The sequence below is a fragment of the Piliocolobus tephrosceles genome, chromosome 9 (assembly GCF_002776525.5).
Source record: "Piliocolobus tephrosceles isolate RC106 chromosome 9, ASM277652v3, whole genome shotgun sequence".
Taxonomy (NCBI): domain Eukaryota; kingdom Metazoa; phylum Chordata; class Mammalia; order Primates; family Cercopithecidae; genus Piliocolobus; species Piliocolobus tephrosceles.
The window spans coordinates 86,632,032-86,658,633 of record NC_045442.1 but is presented as its reverse complement, the minus strand read 5'-3'; the positions used below and the strand labels follow the sequence as shown (position 1 = coordinate 86,658,633).

The 26,602-nt window shown below is 42.6% G+C and overlaps 1 protein-coding gene and 2 pseudogenes across 2 annotated transcripts in view; 1 reads left to right on the top strand and 2 right to left on the bottom strand.

Annotated features, from left to right (window-relative positions):
• LOC111529800 overlaps positions 1 to 26,602 on the bottom strand; it is a 712,005-nt pseudogene that overhangs the window by 550,803 nt on the left and 134,600 nt on the right. The window lies entirely within an intron of this gene.
• LOC111529214 lies at positions 2,815 to 3,165 on the bottom strand (annotated as a pseudogene).
• LOC111529215 (WASH complex subunit 2A-like) overlaps positions 4,261 to 26,602 on the top strand; it is a 63,908-nt gene continuing 41,566 nt past the window's right edge. The window contains exons 1-8 of the mRNA XM_026446757.1: positions 4,261 to 4,447; positions 4,560 to 4,682; positions 6,025 to 6,189; positions 15,072 to 15,134; positions 17,300 to 17,473; positions 20,595 to 20,688; positions 22,045 to 22,106; positions 23,670 to 23,732. Of these exons, the coding sequence (XP_026302542.1) occupies positions 4,445 to 4,447; positions 4,560 to 4,682; positions 6,025 to 6,189; positions 15,072 to 15,134; positions 17,300 to 17,473; positions 20,595 to 20,688; positions 22,045 to 22,106; positions 23,670 to 23,732 (747 nt within the window). The 5' untranslated portion in view covers positions 4,261 to 4,444. The remainder of the gene's footprint in view (positions 4,448 to 4,559; positions 4,683 to 6,024; positions 6,190 to 15,071; positions 15,135 to 17,299; positions 17,474 to 20,594; positions 20,689 to 22,044; positions 22,107 to 23,669; positions 23,733 to 26,602) is intronic.

Below are 26,602 nucleotides of genomic sequence, written 5' to 3'. Positions count from 1 at the left end.
AGCAAGTTATGAAGCAAAAGATGTGCTGGAACAAATAATACACAAGAGTTACTTCAAATCTAAATAAAAATGCATTCTTTAATAAGAATGTAACAAGAATATAAAAAGCAAAATATTAAGATATCAACATTGTCTGTTACTAGAGAAATGTTTTGATTTATTTATTTACTTTTTTATTTTTGAGCAGTTTCATTCTTGTTGCCCAGGCTGCAGCGCAATGGGGTGATCTCACCTCACGGTAACCTCTGCCTCCTGGGTTCTAGCAATTCTCCTGCCTCAGCCTCCCGAGTAGCTGGGATTACAGGCACCCACCATCATGCCTGGCTAATTTTTGTATTTGGTAGAGATTGGATTTCATCATGTTGGCCAGGCTGGTCTCAAACCCTTTACCTCAGGTGATCAACCTGCCTTGGCTTCCCAAAGTGCTGGGATTATAGGCATAAGCCACTGTGCCCGGCCTATTAATAGAGAAATATAAACAACATCAGCATAGTCTTACCTTAGTAAGAATACTGAGTAATAGTTAAAAGGTAAAAGCTATAACAAATAGAAAGTCATCCAAGGTAGATCAAGCAAAAAAGTGCCAAATAACAAATCCAGCATGATACCGTGCCCCCTCTATATACAAGCATTTCTATGGAAACATATGTTTATAAAAGCAAAGAAAAAGACGTGGAAAGACATGCTCCCAGAGCATGATTCCAGTTACCTCTGAAGAGTATGCAGAGAAGGAAAGGACTGGAAGGCTCAAACTTAGCCATATCTGTTAAAGTATAATTTTCCCAAAGGTACACAGTAGTATGTATAATTAAAAAAATTTGTTTTCAATGTTTGAATCAATGAACTGTGCCAGGCATGTTACTGAAAGCACTTTATTATCTGATTTAATCCTTACAACTTTGAGGTTAGCTGCAGCACACAAAACCAACCTGTTGCATAAGCTAGTGCTTTTAATTACTGTACTGTACTGTTTTGAAAAACTGTTTGTGCCTGGGTGTTGTGGCTCACGCCTGTAATCGGAGAACTTTGGGAGGCTGAGGCAGGTGGATCACCTGAGGTCCGGAGTGTAAGACAAGCCTGGCCAGTATGGCAAAACCCCGTCTTCACTAAAGATACAAAAACTAGCTGGGCATGGTGGCACACGCCTGTAATCCTAGCTACTTGAGAGGCTGAGGCATGAGAATCACTTGAACCCAGGAGGTAGAGGTTGCAGCGAGCCAAGATCATGCTACTGCACTCCAGCCTGGGTGTCAGAGTGAGACCCTGTCTCTGAATAAATAAATAAATAGGCTACTCTATTCAGGAGAAGTTCAGATTTTGAAGTCACAATGTTTCAGTGATAAAGTCCAGGGTGTGGGATGTAGATTAAGGGTGTTAAGTACATGGCCACTGAAGTTGCCCATGATGGTGTTAGATGAAATGCAAGTTTGGTAATTGACTCGCCTCAACTTTACCAACCAAGTTCCAAGTTCTAAAGAGAGAGAGAGAGAGAGAGTGTGTGTGTGTGTGTGTGTGTGTGTGTGTATTTTAATGAATGTGAGGGAAGTGGAAGAGGTTGGTAGATGGTGACTTAAAAATGAAGTCCCCTAAAGACACTAAGACTTTTCTTGCAGATAGCAGTCTTACTCTTCGTCCAGGCTGGAGTGCGGTGGTGCAATCTCGGCTGACTGCAACGTTGGTCTCAGGGCTCAAGCAATCATTCCACCTCCGTCTCCTGAGTAGCTGGAACTACAGACCTATGCCACCACCTCCAGCTAATTTTTTTTTTTTTTTTTGAGAGGTGGGGTTTCACCATGTTTCCCAGGCTTGTGTCTAACCTGCCTTGGTCTCCCACAGTGCTGGGATTACAGGTGTGAGCCACCACGCCAGCCCAGCCTTAGTGTTAACAGTTACATGTTACTGTAACATATTGGTTCACAGTGTGAGTTCTTGGGTCTGTCTCTTTCCTGGTTACTTAATCGTGAGTAAGTTACTCCTTTCTGTACCTCAGTTTCTTCAACTATAATCTGGAAATAATATTCCCTCCCTCATAGTCATTGTGTGAATTAAATGAAAAATGTATAAAGTGGTGAATACTGAACACTTGATAAATGTTAGCTATTACTAAAGGAGAGACCAATATTTAAATGATTACAATACAATGTAATATCTTAGGATAAATACATCAAAAATGACTTTTTTTCCTTCATTATTTTACAGCTTTATTACTGATTTCCCTCTAAAAAGAGACCCAAATAAATGTGGAGTGACTCATTATCTATAGGGTAAGGAATTACAAAGTACCATAGTGACATAACAAAAGCAAAAAAAAAAAAAAAAAAAAGATAAGCAACTGTTTTACCTTTCAACTGCTGACGTTATGTACGATTTATCACAAGAAGCATAGCTGTGCATTCATGAGCTGATTGTATTAACCTCTAGAATTTTAGAAACAAGCACATCTAAGCATATGGATAGTCTCTTACCTTACAAAGTAAAAGCAAGCATTTTCTATTTTAAAATTTTTATTTCTGTGTAAAACGAAGAATTCCTAGAGGTCAAATAAGAAAAATATACCAAACTCAAACCACTATTAAGTCATGAAACAAAGAATACTCTGAGGTAGAAGTCAAGCAATATGATCCACAATTTCAGGTATTCCCAGCAACCATCGCATCTCGCAAGTAAGATCTATTTTTTTTTAAGTCTCAAATTCCAAAAAATCAATAATCCATTCTGTAAAATCACATGGAAAACTATGACCAACAGAAGACACCCAAACTTTTGTCATAGTAACAGAGTAAATGCTTTTACTAAAAGCTGCCAACATTTCTATCAGTAGCAACTGTAAGGAGGCCGCTGGTTGTAACCATGATGCCCATATTAGTGGGGATAGTAAGGTTCTTGACTGTGTTGCGGGTAATTGTTATCCCAGAATTGTCCTCGCTGCTGCTTGGATCGATTATCACTTTGCCACTCTCATCTACCATCCCTGCCTCTGAACTGTTATCTTGCAACCGATTGCCTGTTTATTTGGTTCCCACCAGCTCTGCTATTCCATTACTCAACAATTGGAGGGGACTCAGGAGGGTGTTTCAGGTATTCCTGATATTCCTTGTCATCTTCTGTGAATCTACTAGCAAACATCTCTTCAAAATTTGGAACAGCTTCAGCAGTGTCAGTCATTCTGAAATTCCCAAAGATTTGAGGCAGCTGTATTGTCTAATGTTTAGGTTGTTTAAATCGGTCAAGGGCTGTGTCTATCTAGCTTGGGCCGAACGCCGCCAGCGAGACACTGAGAGGCCTCAGGAGAGGTGGCCTCTTGCCCACCACACCGTGGAACTCCAGACCACTCCAGCTCTCCAATGTAGCGGAGTCCCTTCCGCTAGCCATCGAAAATAACTTAAGTCACTTAAGCTGCACTTGGGATAATCAAGTTGTTATTTAATGAGGTGATAACTGAGGTGACTACAAAAGAAAAGTCGGGGATTGGGTGTGAGCAAGCTGCATGGGGGCAGTAGCATGTTCTAGGTTGAAGGCTCACCCTAGGCCAAGCACTGTGGCAGCTGTTTTACAATATTATCACTTTAATATCACATCCTTGCAAGATATGTAGCTTCGTTTTACTGAGGAAAGCTCAGAAAAGTTAAATAACTCGCCCTTGGGCACACATGACTGGAAAGAAAGTGGGATTTTTATTTCAATAAGTAAGCTTGTCTGGCACAAGGGCGACTCATAAGAGGGAACTTCAAGGAAGTGTGAGACAGAACAGCTGGAGCCCTGAGCTGGGAGAGTGGAGGACGAATTATAAAGAGCTTTATGCTTGTCATAATGAAAAGCTTGTCCTTGAACTTGAGGGCAAGGCTGAGAGGGCAAAGCAGGCCCTACACAGTAGCAGCCAAGCAGGTCATAAAGAGCAAGATGATGCCCAGGCAGATGAGGATTCTCTATCTACAGAGCGCCCGCCTGCCAGCTCCTTCACAGCTGCGGATTTTGCGGCAAGAGAAGAGGCAGCAGGCCAGGCCTTTTCCTTCGCCCACAGCGCCGACGTCGAAGGCTCCCAGACTGGTTTGCTCCACTGGCTGCTTGAGGTTCCCTCGGTCCAGACCCGCCGGACTGGCGGCCCGTTCTGTGGCCGATCCCGCGCCGCTGCCTCGGGCCTTAGGCCGCAGCGCCATCCGGCCAACCCTCCTCTGCAGCTTTCCCTGGCGTCTTCCCCTCTCCTCCAGCTTCCTCCGGCCCAACCTAGCGTAGAACCCCAAACTCCAGTCCCAGTCCACTTCCGCAGCTTCATCTCCTCAGCATCGCAGGTCGGATCACGTGCGGGCTCTGTCACGTGATATCAGGTCACGTGAGGCCGGTCACGCCCTGGGCAGCTTGGCTGGGGCTGGGGCTGGGCTTCCGGGGCTCTGCGGTCCTCTGCGCTTGCGGGTGGCCTAGGAGCCCACCGAGCCGGGCGGCTGGGATGGTAGGGCTGCGGGCCGGGCTGCGGCGGGGCGGGAGAGGGGCCGGCCTGGGCTGGGGTCGCCGTCCCTGCTGCCCTCAGGCTTAGCCTGTCTTCTCGTTTTTTTTCGCTGCAGATGAACCGGACGACCCCAGACCAGGAGCAGGCGCCGGCGTCGGAGCCCGTGTGGGAGCGGCCGTGGTCGGTGGAGGAGATCCGTAGGAGCAGCCAGAGCTGGTCGCTGGCGGCCGACGCGGGCGTGAGAGGCGGGCCCAGGGGACACGAGGGCGGCAGGGGTGACGCTTGGCCTGCGCGCGGGAGGACCGGGCGGCGACTGCCCCTGCACCTGGCCCGGCCCGTTGCCTGCCCTCTTGGGAACACACGCCCCGCTTAGCCCCCGAGAATGCCACCCTGGCAGTCCCCGGCCACCAGGGATAGGGGCAGACCCTGACCGCTGCCCAGACGCGGCGTTCCCTTCACGGGGTTTCTGGCAATGCGCTCAGCTCCATTCAGAGGGGAGATCCGTTTCCCCCACGCTGAGGGATTGCTCGGGCACTAGGGAGGCGATTCCTGTTGGGACCTGGACTAACTGGGGTGGGAGGCAAGCCAGTATGTGGATATCCTTTAGTGGAATTCTTCAAATCCGGGGCCCAAAAAGCTCAGAACTCTTCCAGAGTCCCAGATGAATAGCATTTTTGAATTAAGAGTGGTGGTTGATTAGCTCACCCTTGGTCTGTGACCTCTGTAGATTGACAACCAAAGAGGACTTTTAAAAAGAGACAGGGTTTTGCCCTGTCACCCAGGCTGGAATGCAAGTGGCTCGATCTTGGTTCACTGAATCCTCCGGGGCTCAAGTGATCCACCCACCTCAGCCTCCTGAGTAGCTGGGACTATAGGCATCCACCACACCTGGCTGATTTGTTTATTTATTTAATTTTAGTAGGGATGGGGGTCTTGCTATGTTTCCCAGACTGGTCTCCAACTCCTGGACTCTAGCGATAACGCCGCCTCAGCCTCCCAAAGTGCTGGGATTGCAAGCGTGAGCCACCACACCTAGTGCCAGACAAGGATTTTAAATTCTTCCAGAAACAAGATCGGTGTCCCATTAGCTCACTGCCACTCTTTTGATGAGCTTTCTTAGAGTTTTTCAATGTCACTTGGTCTTAGTACTTGTCAAAAGCAGCATTCCCGCCGGTCGCAGTGGCTCACACCTGTAATCCCTGCACTTTGGGAGGTCGAGGCGGGCGAATCACGAGGTCAGGAGTTCCAGACCAGCCTGGCCAACATGGTGAAACCCTGTCTCTACTAAAAATTCACAAAATTAGCTGGTCGTAGTGGTGGGCGCCTGTAATTCCAGCTACTCGGGAGGCTGAGGCAGGAGAATTGCTTGAACGCGGGAGGTGCAGTGAGCGGAGATGGAGCCCGGAGGACAGACCGAGACTCCCTCTCAAAAAGAAAGAAAAAGAAAAAAAAAAAAAAAAAAAGCATTTCCTTAGCATTCTAACACTCAAAGGTGAAAGGAAATGGGTTCTTTTTTGATGTGACATGCAAAATAGATACATATAACACTGATACTACTGTATGTTTATTTTTTAAAATAGCTACTACAGTTTCTACAGGAATTCTCACAGCAAACTATCTCTAGGACCCATGAAATCAAGAAACAAGTGGACGGACTAATACGGGAAACCAAAGCCACAGATTGTCGCCTGCATAATGTCTTCAATGACTTCCTTATGCTCTCTAATACCCAGTTCATTGAAAATGTGAGTTATTTAGTTATATCATAATTCCTTTTTTGGGAGTAGGAGATACTGTAATTTTAAATAACTTACTGTTAGGTTCCCTCCTAAATTTTGGTGGAAGTGTGGTTCTTGGTAATTGCAGTTTTTTTCTCTGGGATTAATGCCTCTTTTTTATTTGTAAAGTTTTAAGTCCTTTTCTCCAAGCCTCTAAAAAAGTCTAATGATAAAGTTTTCTTATACTTTAGTACTTCCATCTTTTGTCAGTTTTGAGAGTAGTCAGCAATTGTGCTGAATTTTGTGGCATTCACACTACCTGTGTTGTGGCGTGATCTGTAAGGACAGCTGTATACCTGGTTAGACCCTCTGGACACCAGCATGTGGTTTCAGTTGTTGATTGGGTTCATTATGTTCTGATAAATTATATTCAGGGGATATATATGTCTACTTGCAATATTCTCAACTAAAGTTTATGATGGTTGAACTTATGGAATCATCTATAAACAGATTACTAAGCTTAAATCTATATGTGATTTTTGTCTGTTTACTGAGTTTCTTCTAGATGGTAGGAATACACAGGTAAATTAGAGCCTCTCCCTTGGCAAAAAGTGTAATTCCAGCATACAAAGGAAGTAAGTGTGGCTGGAGCAGAGTGGAGACTTAAGAGATGAAGATGGAGAGGAAGCTTAGGTAACAGACCTGTGTTTCTCATAGGGTGTCCCAGCTTTCTGAATATCAGCATTCATTTGTGGAAAAAGGATTATTAAAGTAAGCTATCTCCTGAGATTGTTAGATATAAAGTAATAAAATTTTCAGAATCACAAAATTATTTAAAAAGCCCAAGATTTAGAATAGTTAAGAGAATACCAGATATTGCCATGTCGTCAGCTTGTGCAGCATGTTTGTGCATTTTTTAGTAGCTCGAGTTAAATGACACTTCCTGTCTTTTTTTGGAGAGCTATATGTAAAATAAAGATATTAATAAAGGTCTTAGAGATCTCTTTGCCAGTTACTTCCTTTAACAGCAAAGGAGTACTCATGAGTTTGAAAAATAACAAGTATTCGGCCAGGTGCGGTGGCTCAGCCTGTAATCCCAGCACTTTGGAAGGCCTAGGCGGGCAGATCACCTGAGGTCGGGAGTTGGAGACGAGCCTGACCAACATGGAGAAACCCCGTCTCTACTAAAAAAATACAAAAGTAGCCAGGCATGGTGGCGCATGCCTGTAATCCCAGCTACTCGAGAAGGCTGAGGTAGGAGAATCACTTGAACCTGGGAGGCGGAGGTTGCGGTGAGCTGTGATCCCGCCATTGTACTCCAGCCTGGGCAGCAAACGAAACTCCATCTCAAAAAAAAAAAAAGTATTCAAGTGAAATCAGTAGTTTTCTGATTGTCTACACAGAATGTCCATGCTTGGTCCTGATCGTTTATCTCACTGGAAGAGTCAGGGACTCAAGACTCAACTTCTCTGGTGTGCACAGCCCCATAATGTTTTCATCAAGATTAATTTGGTGTCCTTTTAAGCACTCCTGTTCTTTTCATTCTGTACTTTTCTTGCTGGATCAGGTAGTCAGCACTTCTCTACAGTCAGTGCTGCAGCACCAGTCGCAAAGGATATGGGAAGTTTTCTTTTTTTTTTTTCGAGACGGAGTCTCGCTCTGTCACCCAGGCTGGAGTGCAGTGGCGCCATCTCAGGTCACTGCAAGCTCCGCCTCCCGGGTTCATGCTATTCTCCTGCCTCAGCCTTCCGAGTAGCTGGGACTACAGGCGCCCACCAGCATGCCTGGCTAATTTTTTGTATTTTTAGAAGAGACGAAGTTTCACCGAGTTAGCCACGACAATCTTGATCTCCTGACCTTGTGATCCGCCTGCCTGGGCCTCCCAAAGTGCTGGGATTACAGGCCTGAACTACCGCACCTGGCAAGGGAAGTTTTCTTTGTCCCCAGTGTGCCTGTACCAGATTGGTACTAGAGTGGTACTAGATTGGTACTAGATCCACACTTCAGTGGGGAGAAATGGGGAACATCATACAGTTTTTCTGAATCACAGGCTTAGGTCTTGTCTTTTCTCCAGCTCTTCTTTTGTAGACAAGTTTTCGTAGATTCTGAATTTTCCATGATGTAGATTTTGTGGTTTTGTTTTATTGTGTTTTGGTCATTGTTCTTTATTTCTGTCCACTACTGGGGATTTCCTGTTTTCCATCCATCTCTCCATCCCTTTAGCCTTAGCTTTTTTTTTTTTCTTCTAAGACAGAGTCTAGCTCTGTCACCCAGGCTGGAGTGCAGTGACATGATCTTGGCTCACTGCAACCTCCGCCTCCCGTGTTCAAGCAATTCTCCTGCCCACGCCTCCCAAGTAGTTGGGATTACAGGCTCCCGCCACCAGCCTGGCCAATTTTTTTTTTTTGTATTTTTAGTAGAGACAGGGTTTCACCATGTTGGTGAGGCTGCTTTCGAACTCCTAACCTCAAGCAATCTGCCCACTGCAAGCTCTGCCTCCCTGGTTCAAGCAATTATCGTGCTTCAGCCTTCCAAAGTGCTAGGATTACAGGCGTGAGCCACTGCACTCGGCCCTTAGTGTTAAGTCTTGATGCCCCTTCACCTTCCAGTCTGCTGCCAGAACTCTTCTCTGGATGTGCTGGTTGCCACTGCCAAATCTTAATTACTTCCCAGACCTTCTATAAGGCCACATGCTATATAGGTTTTTTTCATTTGTGGCAGAGCATGATGATACTGAGAAAACAGTTAATGATTAATAAAACTGTGAAAAAATCTACTTGCTGATATATATTTGTAAGTGATCTGGCTTTTTTTTTTTTTTTTTTTTTGAGATGGAGTCTCACTCTGTCACCCAGGCCAGAGTGCAGTGGTGCGATCTCGGCTTACTGCAAGCTCTGCCTCCTGGGTTCATGCCATTCTCCTGCCTCAGCCTCCTGAGTAGCTGAGACTACAGGTGCCTGCCACCACACCTGGCTAATTTGGCATTTTTAGTAGAGATGAAGTTTCACCGTGTTAGGATGGTCTCGATCTCCAGACCTCGTGATCCTCCCGCCTTGGCCTCCCAAAGTGCTGGGATTATGGGCGTGAGCCACCGTACCCAGCAATCTGGCTTTTTTAATGTTTTTTTTTTTTTTTTAATCCTGACATCAGTACTTAGATATTACAATTCCAGCTTGAATTATGGTGCCATTTGGTTTCATGGTAATTTATCAGAAATATTCCAAGTCAGATAACTTTCTGGGTTTTATTAATTAGCCTCAGAGGCAGCCACAAAGTTGCAAACTGTATTATAAAGTTTGTGAAACAATCTGGACTTTCTAGGGCGAGAACAGTCAGGACCTTCTAGGGCAAGAGAAATTAGTACCATTAGTAAAGGCTCAAGAGGGGACTTGGAGGGAAAAGAAATACTAATTAACATTGGCCAGTGTTCTAGTGTCTAATTAGAAGGCAACACAATTCTAAAGGCTTAATTAATCTGTTAATTTAGGAATTGCATCCTGAAATACCAAGTGCCATAGTTAATGACTTTTGTCTGTTAAATGAACTGGTGAGGGAGGATTTTTTCTTTTTAAAGTCAATTGTTTCAAAATCTTAGCTTTGTAAAATTAAAAAAAAAAATTCCAGAATGAAACAAATTAACCCGTTTATGCCCAAGGTTAAAATTTTTTTTGTGAGAAGCCAGACCTTGGCAATGACCTTGAGCAGTAGGATATATGTAACTCCCACAAGCTTAGCGTTCCAATAATGGAACACTAGGCATAAATGAGTTGATTTTCCAGATCATCTTCCTGTTAATTTATGAAAGCTGAATTTTGGTCATTTTTCCCTCCTTTTCTACTTTTCTATTGAAGAAACAGACATGAAGTGCTGAAATTGTCAAGTACTCAGCAATTAGAGAGAAGGAGGTAAAGCCCAAAAGCCTTATTGGCATATAATTTCCTGCACAGGCTTCTCCCTCACCACCTAGACATGCTTTGTTTTACATAATGCCTCTTGCTTTTGACACTCCAGCCTTCTCATTCCTTGGAAATGCCATATGCCCTGCTTCTATGAGGCCTTTGCTTACATTGCTTCCTATGCCTCTACCCTTTGATTGATATCTGTCTGTCTTCTAGGTCTCTGCTCAATTATATTACTTCCTCCTGGACCCTCTGCACTAGGCAGACCCCCTGGATAAAAGCACTTGAAGCATCACATTCTTTAGTAGACTTCTTATAATTGTGATTTTACAATTATTGATGGGATTTGATGAGTTGAACCCTCCTGCTAAATCAAGCCTCATATTTTTAACAACAAATATATTTGAAGGGTCCAGCACAAGCCTGATACTTAGGGACCCAGTGAATACTTGAATGAATGAGAGTATGCATAAATGAAAGCCACCAGGGCTGTGTATAATCTGTTACTCTCCAGCCCTGGTTCCTTTTTCCCCACTTCCCCACCTTCCCCTTTTACCTTGTCTCCCCAGATGAGGATCAATAGTAAAGATATTTAACAGTCCTGGGTATAGCTATCTGAATGTAAATTGATCACAAAACACATGAAGCTATGAGTTTAGCAGGTGAGGATTAAAGAAGTTAGCATTGGTTATCTGCTGGATATGAAGTACTTGAGACTGCATAGTCCTGCTCACCCTGAAAAGACCCCATGGGCTTTAGGTCCCATGGGTTTAGGTTTCTTAGATGTCATGTTTGGCTTTCTAGCTGCAGGCTGCTGCTAGGTAACCTTCATAGCTGCCAGGTCTTAAAGTCTCACTTTTGAGATTTACTTACCTTTTTGGGGTCCTGACTTTGAAAATTACCAAAGTGATTTCTGATCTTTATAGAGCAATTAGGAAAAGTAAGAAAAAGAAAAATCATGTGAAATTTCCTCAGCTGAAGGGGAGACTCCCGGTGTTTAGTACATATATTCTAATTCCATTTCCCATGCAGATGTCAGGCTTAAAAGAATTGAATCTACAGTAGGCCGGGTGCGGTGGCTCACGCCTGTGATCCCAGCACTTTGGGAGGCTGAGATGGGTGGATCACGAGGTCAGGAGATCGAGACCATCCTGGCTAACATGGTGAAACCCCGTCTCTACTAAAAAATACAGAAAAATTAGCCAGGCATGGTGGCAGGTGCCTGTAGTCCCAGCTACTCAGGAGGCTGAGGCAGGAGAATGGCGTGAACCAGGGAGGCGGAGCTTGCAGTGAACCGAGATCCTGCCACTGCACTTCAGCCAGGGCGACAGAGCGAGACTCCCACCTCAAAAAATAATAATAATAATAAATAAATAAATAATTGAACCTACAAAAAATCAGCTATTCCAAATTAACCAACCATTGAACTTTTCAGTATATTTCTTTCTGTTCTTGTTTTTTAACTTTAACCTTTTCTAGATGACTGTATGTGTGTGTGTGTGTATTTGCATTTGCAGCCTACTTTTTTTCTTAATGAGAACTTATTTAACCCCTTTGAGACTTTTGTGAACTTAATTTTTTTGTTCGTAAACCATATCATAATTTATTTAATCTCCCAATATTAAGTGTTATTTATGAAATGTTTCATAAATAACATAAATGTTTCATAAATAAATAGTAAACTTCAGAGAGAAACCACAAGTGCTAAGAAAATGTAGCACCTAGCATCAGTAGTTTCATATTTTGCCACATTTGCTTCAAAGGTGCCAACCCTGCATATTTGTCCTTAACTCTAATCATTTGGGTGGGGATTCCTTGGTATCTCTGCCTTTTTATTCTTTCTTTATTTTTGAGACAGGATCTCCCTCTGTTGCCCAGGTTGGAGTTCAGTGGGGCAAACAGCTCACTGCAGCCTCAAACTACTGGGCTCAAGCCATCCTCCTACCTCAGCCTCCCGAATAGCTGGCTGGGACCACAGGTTTCACCACCATGCCTGGCTAACTTTTTATTCTTTTTCCCTAGAGAGAGATTTCATTTTTATCCCTTATAGATAACCTTTATTGTGTAGTTCTTTTCCTCTTGACTATTACGTATGAATGTTTGTGTGTGTTTATGTGAAAATAAAATCAGGCCTTCATGGAATTGTGGGTCTGTTTCTGCCCTCTACTGTTTGTTTTGTTTGTCTGCTATCTGCCAGTATCATAATCTTAAATACTGCAGATTTCTGATGTCTTATTAGGTCAAGTCCCCATATTCTCTTTTTTCAGAATTATCATGGTTTTTTATCTTTGGCTTTTTACTTTTCTGTGTGAATTTGAGGATTATCTTTTACTTACTTATTTTTTTCGAGATGGAGTTTCAGTCTTATTGCCCAGACTGGAGTGCAATTGCGCAATCTTGGCTCACTGCAACCTCCGCCTCCCAAGTTTAAGCGATTCTCCTGCCTCAGCCTCCTGAGTAGCTGGAATTACAGGCACCTGCCACCGCACCCAGCTAATTTTTATATTTTTAGTAAAGATGCGGTTTTGCCATGTTGGCCAGGCTAGTCTCAAACTGCTGATGGCAGGTGATCCCAACGTGCTGGAATTACAGGCGAGAGTCTCCCAAAGTGCTGAGATTACAGGTGTGAGCCACTGCCCCCGGCAGGATTACCTTACTATATTGTGCCACAGAATATTTTATTAGCATTTGATTGGAATTGCATAGAATTATAAATTTGGTATTTGTGACTTTCTGCTGGAAATCATGATACCATGAACATTCTGATGTTTGCATTTATGATAATTTTCATTGGAGCTAAATTTCAAGAAGTAGAATGTTGGGTTAGAGGATATGATCATTTAAAATGATCATTTAAAAACAACATTGATCAGATTGGCATATACTTAAAGATAAGTGGACAGGAGCCATTACTGCCAAAGATTTGGGTAATGGGCACTTGAGTACGCTGCTGGTGACAGAGAATTCTACACATTTGTGCATAGAATCTGGGAATGGCTATTACGATTTATTTATTCCCTCTCTAGGCAAAATCCCTCTCTAGGTAAGAAGAATAAATAACCAGTTTCAGCCAGGCACAGTGGCTCACACCTATAATCCCAGCACTTTGGGAGGCCAAGGCCGACGGATCACTTGAGGTCAAGGAGTTTGATACCAGGCTGGCCAACATGGTGAAACCCCCTCTCTACTGAAAAAAAAAAAAATGCAGGCCAGGCACCATGGCTCACACCTGTAATCCCAGCACTTTGGGAGGCTGAGGTGGGTGGATCACGAGGTCAGGAGATCAAGACCATCCTGGCTAACACGGTGAAACCCCATCTCTACTAAAAATACAAAAAAAATTAGCTGGACATGGTGGCAGGGAGGCTGAGGCAGGAGAATGGCGTGAACACAGGAGGCGGACCTTGCAGTGAGCCAAGATGGCGCCACTGCACTCCAGCCTGGGTGACAGAGCAAGACTCCCTCTCAAAAAAAAAAAAAAAAGGCAAAAACAAATTAGCTGGGCATGGTGGTACGCGCCTGTAATCCCAACTACTCAAGAGGCTGAGGCAAAAGAATCGTTTGAGCCTGGGAGGTGGAGGTTGCAGTGAGCCAAGATTGTGCCACTGCACTCCAGCTTGTGTGATAGAGCTAGATTCTGTCTCTAAATAAATAAATAAATAAGCAGGAAGGGTAGGAGAGCTGTAAATATGTGCACGTGTTTGCTTATATTTGTGTTAAGAGGCTCAGGAAACGAGCATACACACCAGGCTTAAATTGGGTATTCCAAGGATCAGGTTGGGGGTAGGGAGGGAACTATTTTAAAATACATCTCTTTTACATGTGCCTTTATATTGACTTAAAATTTAAAAAATTGAGATAGAGTTCACATACCATAAAATTCACTCCTCTAAAAAGTATACAGTTTGGTGGTTTTTAGTGTACTCATAAAGTTTTATAATCACAGCCACTAATGCCAGAAGATTTTCATCAGTTCATTTATATTGACTTTTTATTTCTTTCTTTTTAAAAAATTTTAATTTCATTTCATTTTAGTTTTGAGATAGGGTCTCACTTTGTTACCCAAGCTGGAGTGCAGTGGTGCGATCAGGGCTTACTGCAGCCTTTACCTCCCAAGCTCAAGAGTTCCTCCTTACTCAGCCCCACAAGTAGCTGGAGTTACAGGTGCGCACCACCACACCTGGCTAATTTTTCTATTTTTTGTAGAGATGAGGTCTCACTATGTTGCCCAGGCTGGTCTTGAACTCCTAAGCTCAAGTGATCCTCTTGCCTCAGTCTCCAAGAGTGCTGGGCTTACAGGCATGAGCCACCGCACCTGGCCTATATTGACTGTAACATGTGTGTTGTACTTTGGTAGTTTTTAAAACATAAAAATAATTGTAAAAACCAAGAATCACAGTGATCTGGCGGAGCAGTGGGTCTGTTCTGGAAAAGAGAGTCTTGCCTACCGATGCTGTCAGGGTCAGTCAAGTGCCCAGCCTTTCTGGCAAGTCAGTGGTAGATTTTTCTCTCTGCTTTCGTACAAATGGGATAATAAACATTTATCAACCATTTTAAGCAACTGAATGAAAATAAGTTTTTCCTTTACCATTTTACGTGTTCAAAATCCTAAAGTTCTTGTTTCCTAGTTGATAAATTATACCAGTTGACATTCTCCGTAACCTGGGGCGAGAATACTGTATCATTGCCCATCAACATTATTAGGTTAAATGAAAAGGTGTGAAAACTGATATCATACTGTTTTTGCAGCTCTTGGTTTACAATGAGGTTAAAGTTTCATCATGTTTCCTAGTCATTTGTATTTAAAATTTTTTTTTTTGGTGAATGGACCATGGTGTTTGTCCATGACCCACTGTTACGGACACTCACCAGTAGTAGTCTCAGCCCTTAGTTGAATAACCATTTCCTTCCCCATCTTTGTCCTTAGTTACTTCGTGTTTAATTCTTATATTGTGATTTATTTCCAATGAGGTGCTGACCTTTTAACATTGAGTTTGCTTCCATATTTAGCGTGTATATGATGAAGAAGTGGAGGAGCCAGTATTCAAGGCTGAGGCAGAAAAAACAGAGCAGGTACTTGTATGAAATCACTCTTCAGCTGAGTTTCTGACTTTGAAAAGTGTGATGGAGATCGATGTGTTTTGTGGGAGCTGGGGGATGGTGGGCGGGGGTGGGAAAGGGAGGGACTGCTGCTGACAGCAGCCTAAGAGGGGATTCTTTCCTTTGTTTCTGAAATGTAGTGTATTAACTAATACAGAGATCAAATCCTTGAATTCTGGTAGAAGAATAGAGTAGAAGACAGCAAACTTCTTCTGTAAAGGGCCAGATAGTAAATATTACAGATTTGGAGGGTCACAGAGGTCATTTTTTTCCTGTGGCTTCCTGAATTTCAGATGGACCAACCTTCTTCCTGAGGTCTTCTCACACCAGAGCCCAAAACATAGCTTAAGAGGTTCTGGGTCACACTGACTTCTTAGCACTCCAGCAGAGATTCCTTTTTCTTCCACTCAGGAAGGCACATGGACTGTGAATAAGTCTATTATTGGAGTAGCTTTGAATTTGTTCTCATTTATTCAGAAAATATGGATTACCTGTGAAGGTTGGCACTTTGTCAGCAATTATTACTTGTAACAGATGAAGCTGTTAGACTAGGAAAAGGGTATTCAAAACCAGCTATCGTTCTGCCTGTTACCAGCATTAAAAAAATAAATAAATAAATAAACAGTTATTTTATTTTATTTTATTTTTTATTAAAAAATTTTTTTTTTTTGGAGATGGAGGCTCTCTGTCGCCCAGGCTGGAGTGCAGTGGCACGTAATCGGCTCACTGCAACCTCTGCCTCCTGGGTGCAAGTGATTCTCCTGGCTCAGCCTCCCGAATAGCTGGTACTACAGGTGTGTGCCACCACATCGCCTGGCTAATTTTTTTGTATTTATGTAGAGACGGAGTTTCGCCATGTTGGCCAGGCTCGTCTCAAACTCCTGACCTCAAGTGATCTGCTCGCCTTGGCCTCCCAAAGTGCCAGGATTACAGGCATGAGCTACCGTGCCCAGCAGATTATTTTATTTTTAATAGAACTCAAGGATTTGCTAGCCATTTAAGTGCAGTAGTATCTGGTTATACCAATTCAGGGTTTAATTTGAAGGTGATAGGTATTTAGTGAACTATTTTTAAAAACTGATATATATTTCACACACATTTTCACAAACTCAGTACAATATTAGCTATTCAACTCAGAATCAAGCATATCCAAGTAGAAAAATACACAACCAAGATAAAAAAAAGTTCAGTTAGAAAGACTTCAGTACTTGAGATAAAAGACTAAAATACTCATAGAGTTTTTTTTTTTTTTGCCTTTGGCCCTCAGAACAACACTGTGTGGTTGGGTTCCTTCTAGAATATTTGTGAGGGGGTGGAAATGACGCTAAATTTTTTTCAGTATTTCTCACAACGGCACACTTGTGTCTGCGGGGACTGCCACTGAGAGCTGCTGTTGCAGGAAGAGGACACCTGAGGGAGATTCTCATCCTGTTGGGGATATGAACAAACCTTTTTTCTTGAGTGGGGCATTGTTGTAGGGTATACACAGAATAGACCAGCGATGAAAATGACCCCTTTTGATGTAGAACAGATGTATAAAATAATTGTAATTGTCCGCATATATATATATATATATATATACGTATATATACACACACACACATATATATATACGTATATATATATACACACACACACACACACACATATATATATACATATATATATATATATATATATTTGGTCTTTTTAAACTGGTAATTGAAAAATAAGACCTCTGTGACCTTCCTTCTAAGTCTTAACACCTAAAATTACCCAAGGGATAACCAGGGCTTGTAGGGTAGTCATGGTGAATCTGAGAGTCTAGGCCCTCCAGCAGTGGGGAAAAACGGCGTGCATTCATTGTTAGAATACTTCTCCACATAGTAGTTGCACCTCTGCTTTTGTAGACAATGACCCTGCAGCTCTGGAACCTTAGGTAGTTTGATGCATGTCCAGAAAGGCGCAAACTTGGGATTTAAAACTTGCAGTCTTACTCCAAAGTCTGTGTCAAGGCATTCAGCAGAATTTGACTTTGTTAACATTTTTAAATAAGTTTTTTTGGAGCTTGAGGCTAGGCTTTAGAGAACATTCACAGTATTCTCTTGGGGTGGTATCAGTATGTTGGAGATCCATATTGCACGGTATTTATTTTGTAGGAGAAAACTCGGGAGCAGAAAGAAGTAGATCTCATTCCTAAAGTCCAGGAGGCTGTGAACTATGGCTTACAAGTATTGGACAGTGCCTTTGAGCAACTTGATATCAAAGCAGGAAACTCAGACTCTGAGGAAGATGATGCTAATGGACGGGTGGAACTGATCCTTGAACCAAAGGTGAAGACATTCAACTTAAATATTTATTGCACACCTGTTATGTTTGGGCTATGTTACTTGGGCACATGATTAGTAAGTGATGGACTTAACCTCTGGGATGTATGTCACTTAGTAGGGTCACATTGACTCCACCAGAAAGACTCGCTTTACCCGAGCACTGATGGAGTGCTTGTGAGGTGCAAGGCAACATGTCAAGTTGGGGGTGCAAAGATGCAGAGCATGGCCTCTACTCTCAAGGTGTGTGTTGCAGTTTGGTGGGAGAGAGGAGACATTCATACGAGTAACCATTGTAAATACCCTGAGAGAGAACTGACTTCCAGCTGGAACTTTGGGGCAAAGATGATATTTGAATTGGGGTTTGAAGGGTGGGGAGGCTTAAGAGAGATAGAGTGTTGGGAACCTGAAATTATGTAGCTTGGACTAATTAAGACTGCAGAAGAGCTGAAAGACATTTGGGTTGTTTCTGGTTTGGGCAATTATTAAATACAAATGAAGCTGCTGTGAACATTCATGTCCAGGCTTCTTCATAGCCTAGTGAGTGTTGGTTGCTTGACTAAGACTTTCTCCCACATTGTTCAGAGAGATAATTGGGGCAGCACAGAGTCTCTCAGTAGTGAACACGAAGTTACCACAGCGATTTACAGGAAGAGGCCTTGTGACACATAAGGCCTTCCGAATTAAAACATGCCACAGAACCAAACTCTTTTTTTTTTTTTTTGAGACGTAGTTTCACTCTGTCTTCTAGGCTAGAGTGTGTGATGCAATCTCAGCTCACTGCAACCTCCGCCTCCCGGGTTCAAGTGATTCTCCTGCCCCAGCCTTCCTAGTAACTGGGACTACAGGCACCCACCACCACACCCAGCTAATTTTTGTATTTTTAGTATAGACAGAGTTTCACCATGTTGGCCAGGCTGGTCCTGAACTCCTGACCTCAGGTGATCCGCCTGCCTTGGCCTTCCAAAGTGCTGGGATTACAGACATGAGCCACCGCACCTGGCCTGAACCAAACTCTTCTAGTCATTCTTTAGCTGAACATTTCTCGTCCAGTTTGAGCTTTGCTGAGTCACACCAAATTGAGGCAGATCATTTGGCACTGACCGGTACACTTGCTGCTTGGATTTTCACTGTATGTCTTTAAAAGTCAGCAGTGGACTCTGGGAAATGTATTGCCTGGACCACATGTGATACTTCCAAGACAGATAGCACTTTCTCTTTTTTCCCCGGCAGAGAAAGTTGTGGAGGTACGCTTTTCTTTTGTAGGAGGATTTGGGGATGTCTTCTGAGTCAGTGAGAATTAGTCCAAATTCACGCTGTCTTTGCCTTATACTCCATTGGTTGCTGTGACGTCGTTGAACCTTTATATTAACCTTCCCAATCTTTCTGTTGTGTGAAGCATCAGAATTATTCTCCCCTGCCCCAGGGTCCTTTGACAAGGAAGAGAGATCATTGCCGAAGGGCAGTGCCTCACAGGGGACAGCATTTCCTTCAGCAGTGGAAGTAGGAGGCTGTACAAGAGTGGAGCACTTTCTTGACCCTTGACCCTTTTTTTTTTTTTTGAGACAGTTTCACTCTTGTTGCCCAGGCTGGAGTGTGGTGGTGCAATCTCGGCTCACTGCAGCTTGTCTCCTGGGTTCAAGCAATTCTCCTGTCTCAGCCTTCCAAGTAGCTGGGATTACAGGCGTGCGCCACGACACCTGGCTTAATTTTGTATTTTTTAGTAGAGATGGGGTTTCACCATGGTGACCAGGCTGGTCTTGAACTCCTGACCTCAAGCGATCCACCTACCTCAGCCTCCCAAAGAACTGGGATTACAGGTGGGAGCCACTGCATCCGACCAACCCTAAATTTTTAACGTGTTTGGTGTGGGACTGATAGGAGAAGATGGCTGACATGGGCAGATCTCCAGCATGTGCTGTTGGGGCCACAGTCTCCTGCACCTCACTCTGTTTTCTCATCTGGTCTTATTTTACCAACTTTTCTAAATTTGACTGTGTGGAACCATTGGGGGTATTGTTCTTCTGTTTCTTGGGTTATAATTTTTTTTTTTTTTTTTTTTGGAGACAGAGTTTTGCTCTTGTTGCTCAGGCTGGAGTGCAGTGATGTGATGTTGGCTCACTGCAACCTCCGCCTCCTGGGTTCAAGAGATTCTCCTGTCTCAGCCTCCTGAGTAACTGGGATTACAAGTGTGCACCACCACACCCGGCTAATTTTTTGTATTTTCGGTAGGTACTGGGTTTCACCATGTTGGCCAGGCTGGTCTCAAACTCCTGACCTCAAGTGATCCACCTGCCTCAGCCTCCCAAAGTGCTGGGATTGCAGGCATGAGATTGCCTGGCCTAATCTATCTTTATGTTTATGTGTATATATATATATATATATATATATAATCTCATTAGTACTGCCTTTTAGAGGACAGCTCGCCAGAATGTTCAGTTTCTTTCCTGGTCCTCCTCTTGGACCTTATAATAGGAGGTTGTACCCTTTTCCCTGTTTGCTTGCTGCTGATAAACTTTTGGTAGGCTTTTGCCATTTTTGTTAAATTTTGTTAATTAGGCCCTTGGGGAGGGAGATTCTGTGTGATTCAGCTTTACTTTGGCATGTTTTTTTTTTTTTTTTTTTGAGATGGAGTTTCATTCTTGTTGCCCAGGCTGGAGTGCAGTGGCACTATCTCAGCTCACTACAACCTCTGTTTCCTGGGTTCAAGTGATTCTCCTGCCTCAGCCTCCCGAGTAGCTGGGATGACAGGTGCCCGCCAATTTGCGTGGCTAATTTTTTTGTATTTTTAGTAGAGACAAGGTTTCGCCATGTTGGCCAGGCTGGTTTCAAACTCCTAACCTCAGGCGATTCACCTGCCTCAGCTTCCCAAAGTGCTGGGATTACAGGCGTGAGCCATGGTGTCCAGCCTTACCTCCTTGGCATCTTTACATAGGATTTGACTTTTTAAAAAAATCAGTGAAAAACATAATTTTTTTTTTTTTAACTTTTAGTCCTGTTGTGTTTCTTATTCACCTTCGTTATATAGCTTGTTTAGGATAATCAGATGGAACAAGGTATCAGGTGGCATACGTAAGTTTGTTTTCAGCTGAAACATTTGACAGTTTATTCCTTTCATGATGTACAGGATCTATACATTGATCGTCCTTTGCCATATCTCATCGGGTCAAAGCCGTTCATGGAACAAGAAGATGTAGGTCTTGGAGAGCTGTCCAGTGAAGGTACTTTTCTTCACCAAGTACTTTTGTTCCTTAACATTTATTTTTTATTTTAAAATAGTTTCAAATTTTACATTAAAGTTTCAAGAATAGTTCAAAGAACTCTCATATACCGTTCACCTGGGTTTACCAGTTAATATTTCACCACATTTGTTTTACTGTTCTCTACATATACATAATATTTTGTCTTGAACCTATTAGGGAGACGTCATGCTCATGCCCTGTTACTTCTAAATGTTTCTCTGTGTGTTCTTTTTTTCTTTTCTTTTTCTTTTTTTTTTTTTTTTTTTTGAGACGGAGTCTTGCTTTGTCGCCCAGGCTGGAGTGCAGTGGTGCGATCTTAGCTCACTGCAACCTCGGCCTCCCAGATTTAAGCGATTTTTCTGCCTCAGCCTCCTGAGTAGCTGGGACCACAGGTGTGCACCACCATGCCTGGCCAATTTTTGTATTTTTAGTAGAGACGGGGTTTCACCATATTGGCCAGGCTGGTCTTGAACTCCTGACTGCATGATCCACCTGCCTCGGCCTCCCAAAGTGCTGGGATTATAGGCATGAGCCACCAGGCCCGGCTCTTTTTCTTTTTTTTTTTTTTTTTTTTTTTTTTTTTGAGCTGGAGTTTCTTCTGGTCACACAGGCTGGAGTGCGATCGCGTGATCTTGGCTCACTGCAACCTCTGCCTCCTGGGTTCAAGCAATTCTCCTACATCAGCCTCCTGAGTAGGTGGGATTACAGACACCCGCCACCACGCCTGGCTAATTTTTGTATTTTTAGTAGAGATGAGGTTTTACCATGTTGGACAGGTTGGTCTTGAACTCCTGACCTCAGGTGATCCTCTGTGTGTGTTTTCTAAGAACAAGGACATCTCTTGTGTAACCACAGTAGAATTACAAAGCCAGGATATTTTCCTGAACATAAGGGTATCATCCAGTCTGCTGCTATGTTCATATTTTGCCGTTTGTCCCAGTGACACCCTTTTCAGTCTCTCTCTTTTGTTCTCTGGTCCAGGACTCAATCCAGGACCAGCCACCACATTTAGTTGTCAAATCTCCAGTTATGTTTTAGTCTGATGCCATTTCTCAGCCTTTCTTTGCTTTTTATGACCTTGACACCTTTAAAGAGTACAAGCAAGTCTTTTTTTTTTATTATTTGTAATGAATAATTTTTTGGGAGGGAGATACTTCAAGACTACATAAATATGTAATTCCTCACCATAATGAAGACACTTTCAATTCCAGTAAGTGGGTATAGATGGTTTTATCAAGATCTCTGTGATGCTGTTGTATGGTGGTTTGTGATTTTGAGCTAAGGACATTTTCTTGTGAATATTGGTGTGGTGACCCTTATCTCTCTTCTCAACAGAAGGCTCTGTGGGCAGTGATCGTGGCAGCATTGTGGACACTGAGGAAGATAAAGAAGAGGAGGTAAGGGCTGTTTGGTATGACCAGGTCACAGTGGGCAGCAAACTTAAGATGGGCCTAGCAGGCTAAGTAAATAGCATAACTGTGAATTCATAATCTGCTTCTGTAAAACTTTTAACAGTTATAGAAGCCACATTCTGATTATTTTTTCCCAAGGGTTAGATTTCCTTCTTGTCTTATGTACAATAATAAGGAAAGCTGCTCTGATCTCTTTCACTATTATCCTCTCTCCTACCTTACCACCAAATATGTCTTTCACCCAATATATTTTTGAGAAGGGCAACTTAGATGTTTTGGTGGAATCTCTTCCTGGGATATAGTCTTAGAGTATATTCTGTCTTTAAATAATTCTAAGGAAAAAAAATCTACATTTAGAATTTTTGGGCCGGGCGCGGTGGCTCAAGCCTGTAATCCCAGCACTTTGGGAGGCCGAGACGGGCAGATCACAAGGTCAGGCTATCGAGACCATCCTGGCTAACATGGTGAAACCCCGTCTCTACTAAAAAATACAAAAAAAAACTAGCTGGGCAAGGTGGCAGGCGCCTGTAGTCCCAGCTACTCGGGAGGCTGAGGCAGGAGAATGACATAAACCTGGGAGGTGGAGCTTGCAGTGAGCTGAGATCCGGCCACTGCAGTCTAGCCTGGGTGACAGAGCAAGGCTCCATCTCAAAAACAAAAAAAAAGAATTTTTGTAAGCCATAAAACCTAGAGCAGGATATACTGAAAGCAACCACTTACATTCTATTTTGCTGCTGCCTCTAGCGCCTTCATGTCCACAGAGTATAATCTCATTCCCTTGCCTAGAGTTTTTGAGGTTGTGGACCTTGACTACAGTTGAATCTGTAGTTGTTCTTTAGATGGGATATTCGTTATTGTAGGGGACACATCCATGTTGCAGGAGAGTCCTCAAGTATGGGATTTCCGAAAGGAGACTGTTGTGTATGTGCTTTTCTCTTCCCGTTGGTCCCACTTTCTGCACTCTCCCTCCCCTGCCCTTCTTCCAGTCCTCCAAAGAAAAACCTGACAGCTGGAAATAAGCTTTTCTTAAGTAACTTTCGTATAACAAAAGCAGTGCTCATTAGCGGAATCCCTTGCTTTTAGCCAGCGATGTAGCACTTTACCAAGTTGCTGGTAGCAAATATTGATGTTCTCTCCTTGGACCTAATGAAGTAGTTATCCTAATGAGAGGAAGTAGAGACAGTATAGTCCGAAATGTAAAATAACACAAACTGACTTTCAGTAATTTAGTTAAATGTGCAACTCTTACTTTAAATCCAAAGGCAAGAGTTGAAAGTGCAGGTGATGTGAACAAATTGTCAGAGGCATTTAAGTGAACCACAAAAATTACATGTTAACTGGAACAACCCTTCACAATATTGCCAGCTACCCAGCTTATCTGCACTGTGAGACTTAAGGTGACCAGTAGTCAGTACAAAGAGACAGAGTGTCAGAGCTTTTTCTCCACTTGACATAGAATCAGCTCGCCCCAGAGACTTAGACCTGAAATCATTTCTGTGCTTCTAAGTAAAGTCTGTTTAACAACAAAGCCTTTTTTTCCCCCAAAAGGAGTCAGACGAAGATTTTGCCAATCATAGTGACAATGATCAAAACCGGGTAAGGCTCATGTACTGAAGTGACTTTGTTTTTACATTTTAATTGAAGCATAGTATATATACTAAAATTACTTTGGAATGATTTATGACAAAGTAAGAATTTCTTTCATGTATACAATTTATTTTCCTTTAAGCATTTCATGTATTTAGGCTAACTACCTCTTTTGTATATATTTTTCTCAATTTTGCTTTATAGTTTATTTTTCTTAGAAAACAAAGAAGTAAAAAACAAAATTAGAAACCAGCCTCTAAAAGAAGACTCAGTTACCCAAACTGAACTACTTTGCATGAGTCCCTCTTCTGTTTTAAAATTGGAGACAATCTAGCAGTAACAATGAATATTCACAAGATGAAAACTTTGATCCTACTGTCTTAGCACAGTTATCTTCATTTTTGAATATTTGTCTAAGGGCATGTTCTTGTCACAGTGTGCATCGTTTATTTTCTGCCGTTTTATGTTAACATTTTATAAATGTTTCCTTATTTATTTATTTATTTATTTATTTATTTATTTATTTATTTATTTTTTGAGATGGAGTTTTGCTCCTGTTGTCCAGGCTGGAGTGCAGTGGCATGATCTCAGCTCCCTGCAACCTCCACCTCCTGGGTTCAAACAATTCTTCTGCCTCAGCCTCCCAAGTAGCTGGCATTACAGGTGCCCACCACCATGCTCGACTATTTTTTTTGTATTTTTAGTAGAGATGGGGTTTCACCATGTTGGCCAGAGTGATCTTGAACTTCTGACCCCAGGTGATCCACCCACCTTGGCCTCCCAAAGTGCTGGGATTACAGGCATGAGCCACCACACCTGCAAAATAGCCTTTGCAGTTAGCATTGTAAACTTCTATACTTTTAAACATACTGAATATGATACTATCATAGTCTCTAAATGTATAAGGGAAAGAGTTATTTCTAGAGTTGTACTTTTGATGTAATAATGTATTCAATATTTTCTTTTTCTTTTCTTTTTTCTTTTTTTTTTTTTTTTGAGACAGAGTCTCACTCTGTTGCCTAGGCTGGAGTGCAGTGGTGTGATCTCAGTTCAGTGCAGTCTCCGCCTAAAGGGTTAAGCAATTCTCATCCCTCAGCCTCCCTGAGTAGCTGGGACTACAGGTGTGTGACACCATGCCCAGCTAATTTTTTGTATTTTTAGTGGAGTCGGGGTCTTCCTATGTTTTCCAGGCTGGTCTTGAGCTCAGGCAGTCTGCCCACCTCACCCTCCCAGAGTACTGGGATTACAGGTATGAGCTACCATGCCCAGCCAATATTTTTATATATAGAAATCCTTTGCTTCTGTGAACTGTTTCTTCAGAATAAGGTGGTATAGACTTACGTTAATAATTTAATGTCTGGTGGACATTCTACATTAAGTATTATGCATGTTGATTTTCCTACAGTCTCATCACTGGGGTGATTACATTTTTTTTAGTTAAAAATTTGCATTTGAATTTCTTAACTGAGAAATATTTTTTTCACAAAAATGTTTAACTATCAAATGATGGATTTTACACTTTCTGGTTGGTACTGTATTTTCCTGGTTGTATTCATAAATGTTGATCTTTATAATTTTAATGATCAGTCTTCACAGGATATTTGTTTCTGTGGAATTTCCTATTAAGATCTGTAAATGCAAAGAGTTTTTCTTTTCTTTTCTTTTTTTCTTTTTTTTTTTTTGAGATGGAGTCTCTCTCTGTTACCCAGTCTGGAGTGTAGTGGCACGATCTTGGCTCACTACAACCTCCACCTCCTGGGTTCAAGTGATTCTTGTGCCTCAGCCTCCCGCGTAGCTGGGATTACAGGCATGCGCCACCATGCCCAGCTAGTTTTTATATTTTTAGTGGAGACAGGGTATTGCCATGTTGGCCAGGCTGATGTTGAACTCCTGACCTCAGGTGATACACCTGCCTCAGCCTCCCACAGTGTTGGGATTATAGGCGTGAGCCACCACGCCCAGCCACAAACAGTTTTTCAAAAACAGTACAGTATAGTGAGTAAAAGCACTAGCTTATGCAACAGGTTGGTTTTGTGTGCTGCAGCTAACCTCAAAGTTGTAAGGATTAAATTAGATAATAAAGTGCTTTTAGTAACATGCCTGGCACAGTTCGTTGATTCAGACATTGAGAAAAAATTTTTTAAAGTATGCATAGTAGTGTGTACCTTTGGAAAAATTAGAACTTAACAGATAAGGCTAAGTTTGAGCCTTCCAGTCCTTTCCTTCGCTGCATACTCTTCAGAGGTAACTGGGATCGTGCTCTGGGAGCATGTCTTTCCAAGTCTGTTTCTTTGCTTTCATAAATACATCTGTTTCATAGACATGCTGTAGTGTTTGCAGAGGGGGCGTGGTATCATCCTGGATTTGTTATTCTGCGCTTTTTTGCTTGACCTACCTTGGATGGCTGTCTAATTGTTACAGCTTTTACCTTTTAACTATTACTCAGTATTCTTACTAAGGTAAGACTATGCTGATTTTGTTTATATTTCTCTAGTAAAAGGCTGTGCGCAGTGGCTCATGCCTGTAATCCCAGTGTTTTGGGAAGCCAAGCTGGTCAGATCACCTTAGGTCAGGAGTTTGAGACCAGCCTGGCTAACATGGTGAAACCCTCTCTCTACAAAAATACAAAAATTAGCCAGGCGTGGTGGCAGGCACCTGTAAGCCCAGCTACTCAGAGGATTGAGGCAGGAGAATGGCTTGAACCTAGGAGGCGGAGGTTGCAGTGAGTCGAAATCACACTGATGCACTCCAGACGAGGTGACAGAGCAAGACTCCATCTCAAAAATGTATGTGTGTGTGTATGTATATATATATAAAAGATTTTTTTTTATTTGGATTCGAAGTAAATCTTGTGTATTATTTGTTCCAGCACATCTTTTGCTTCATAACTTGCT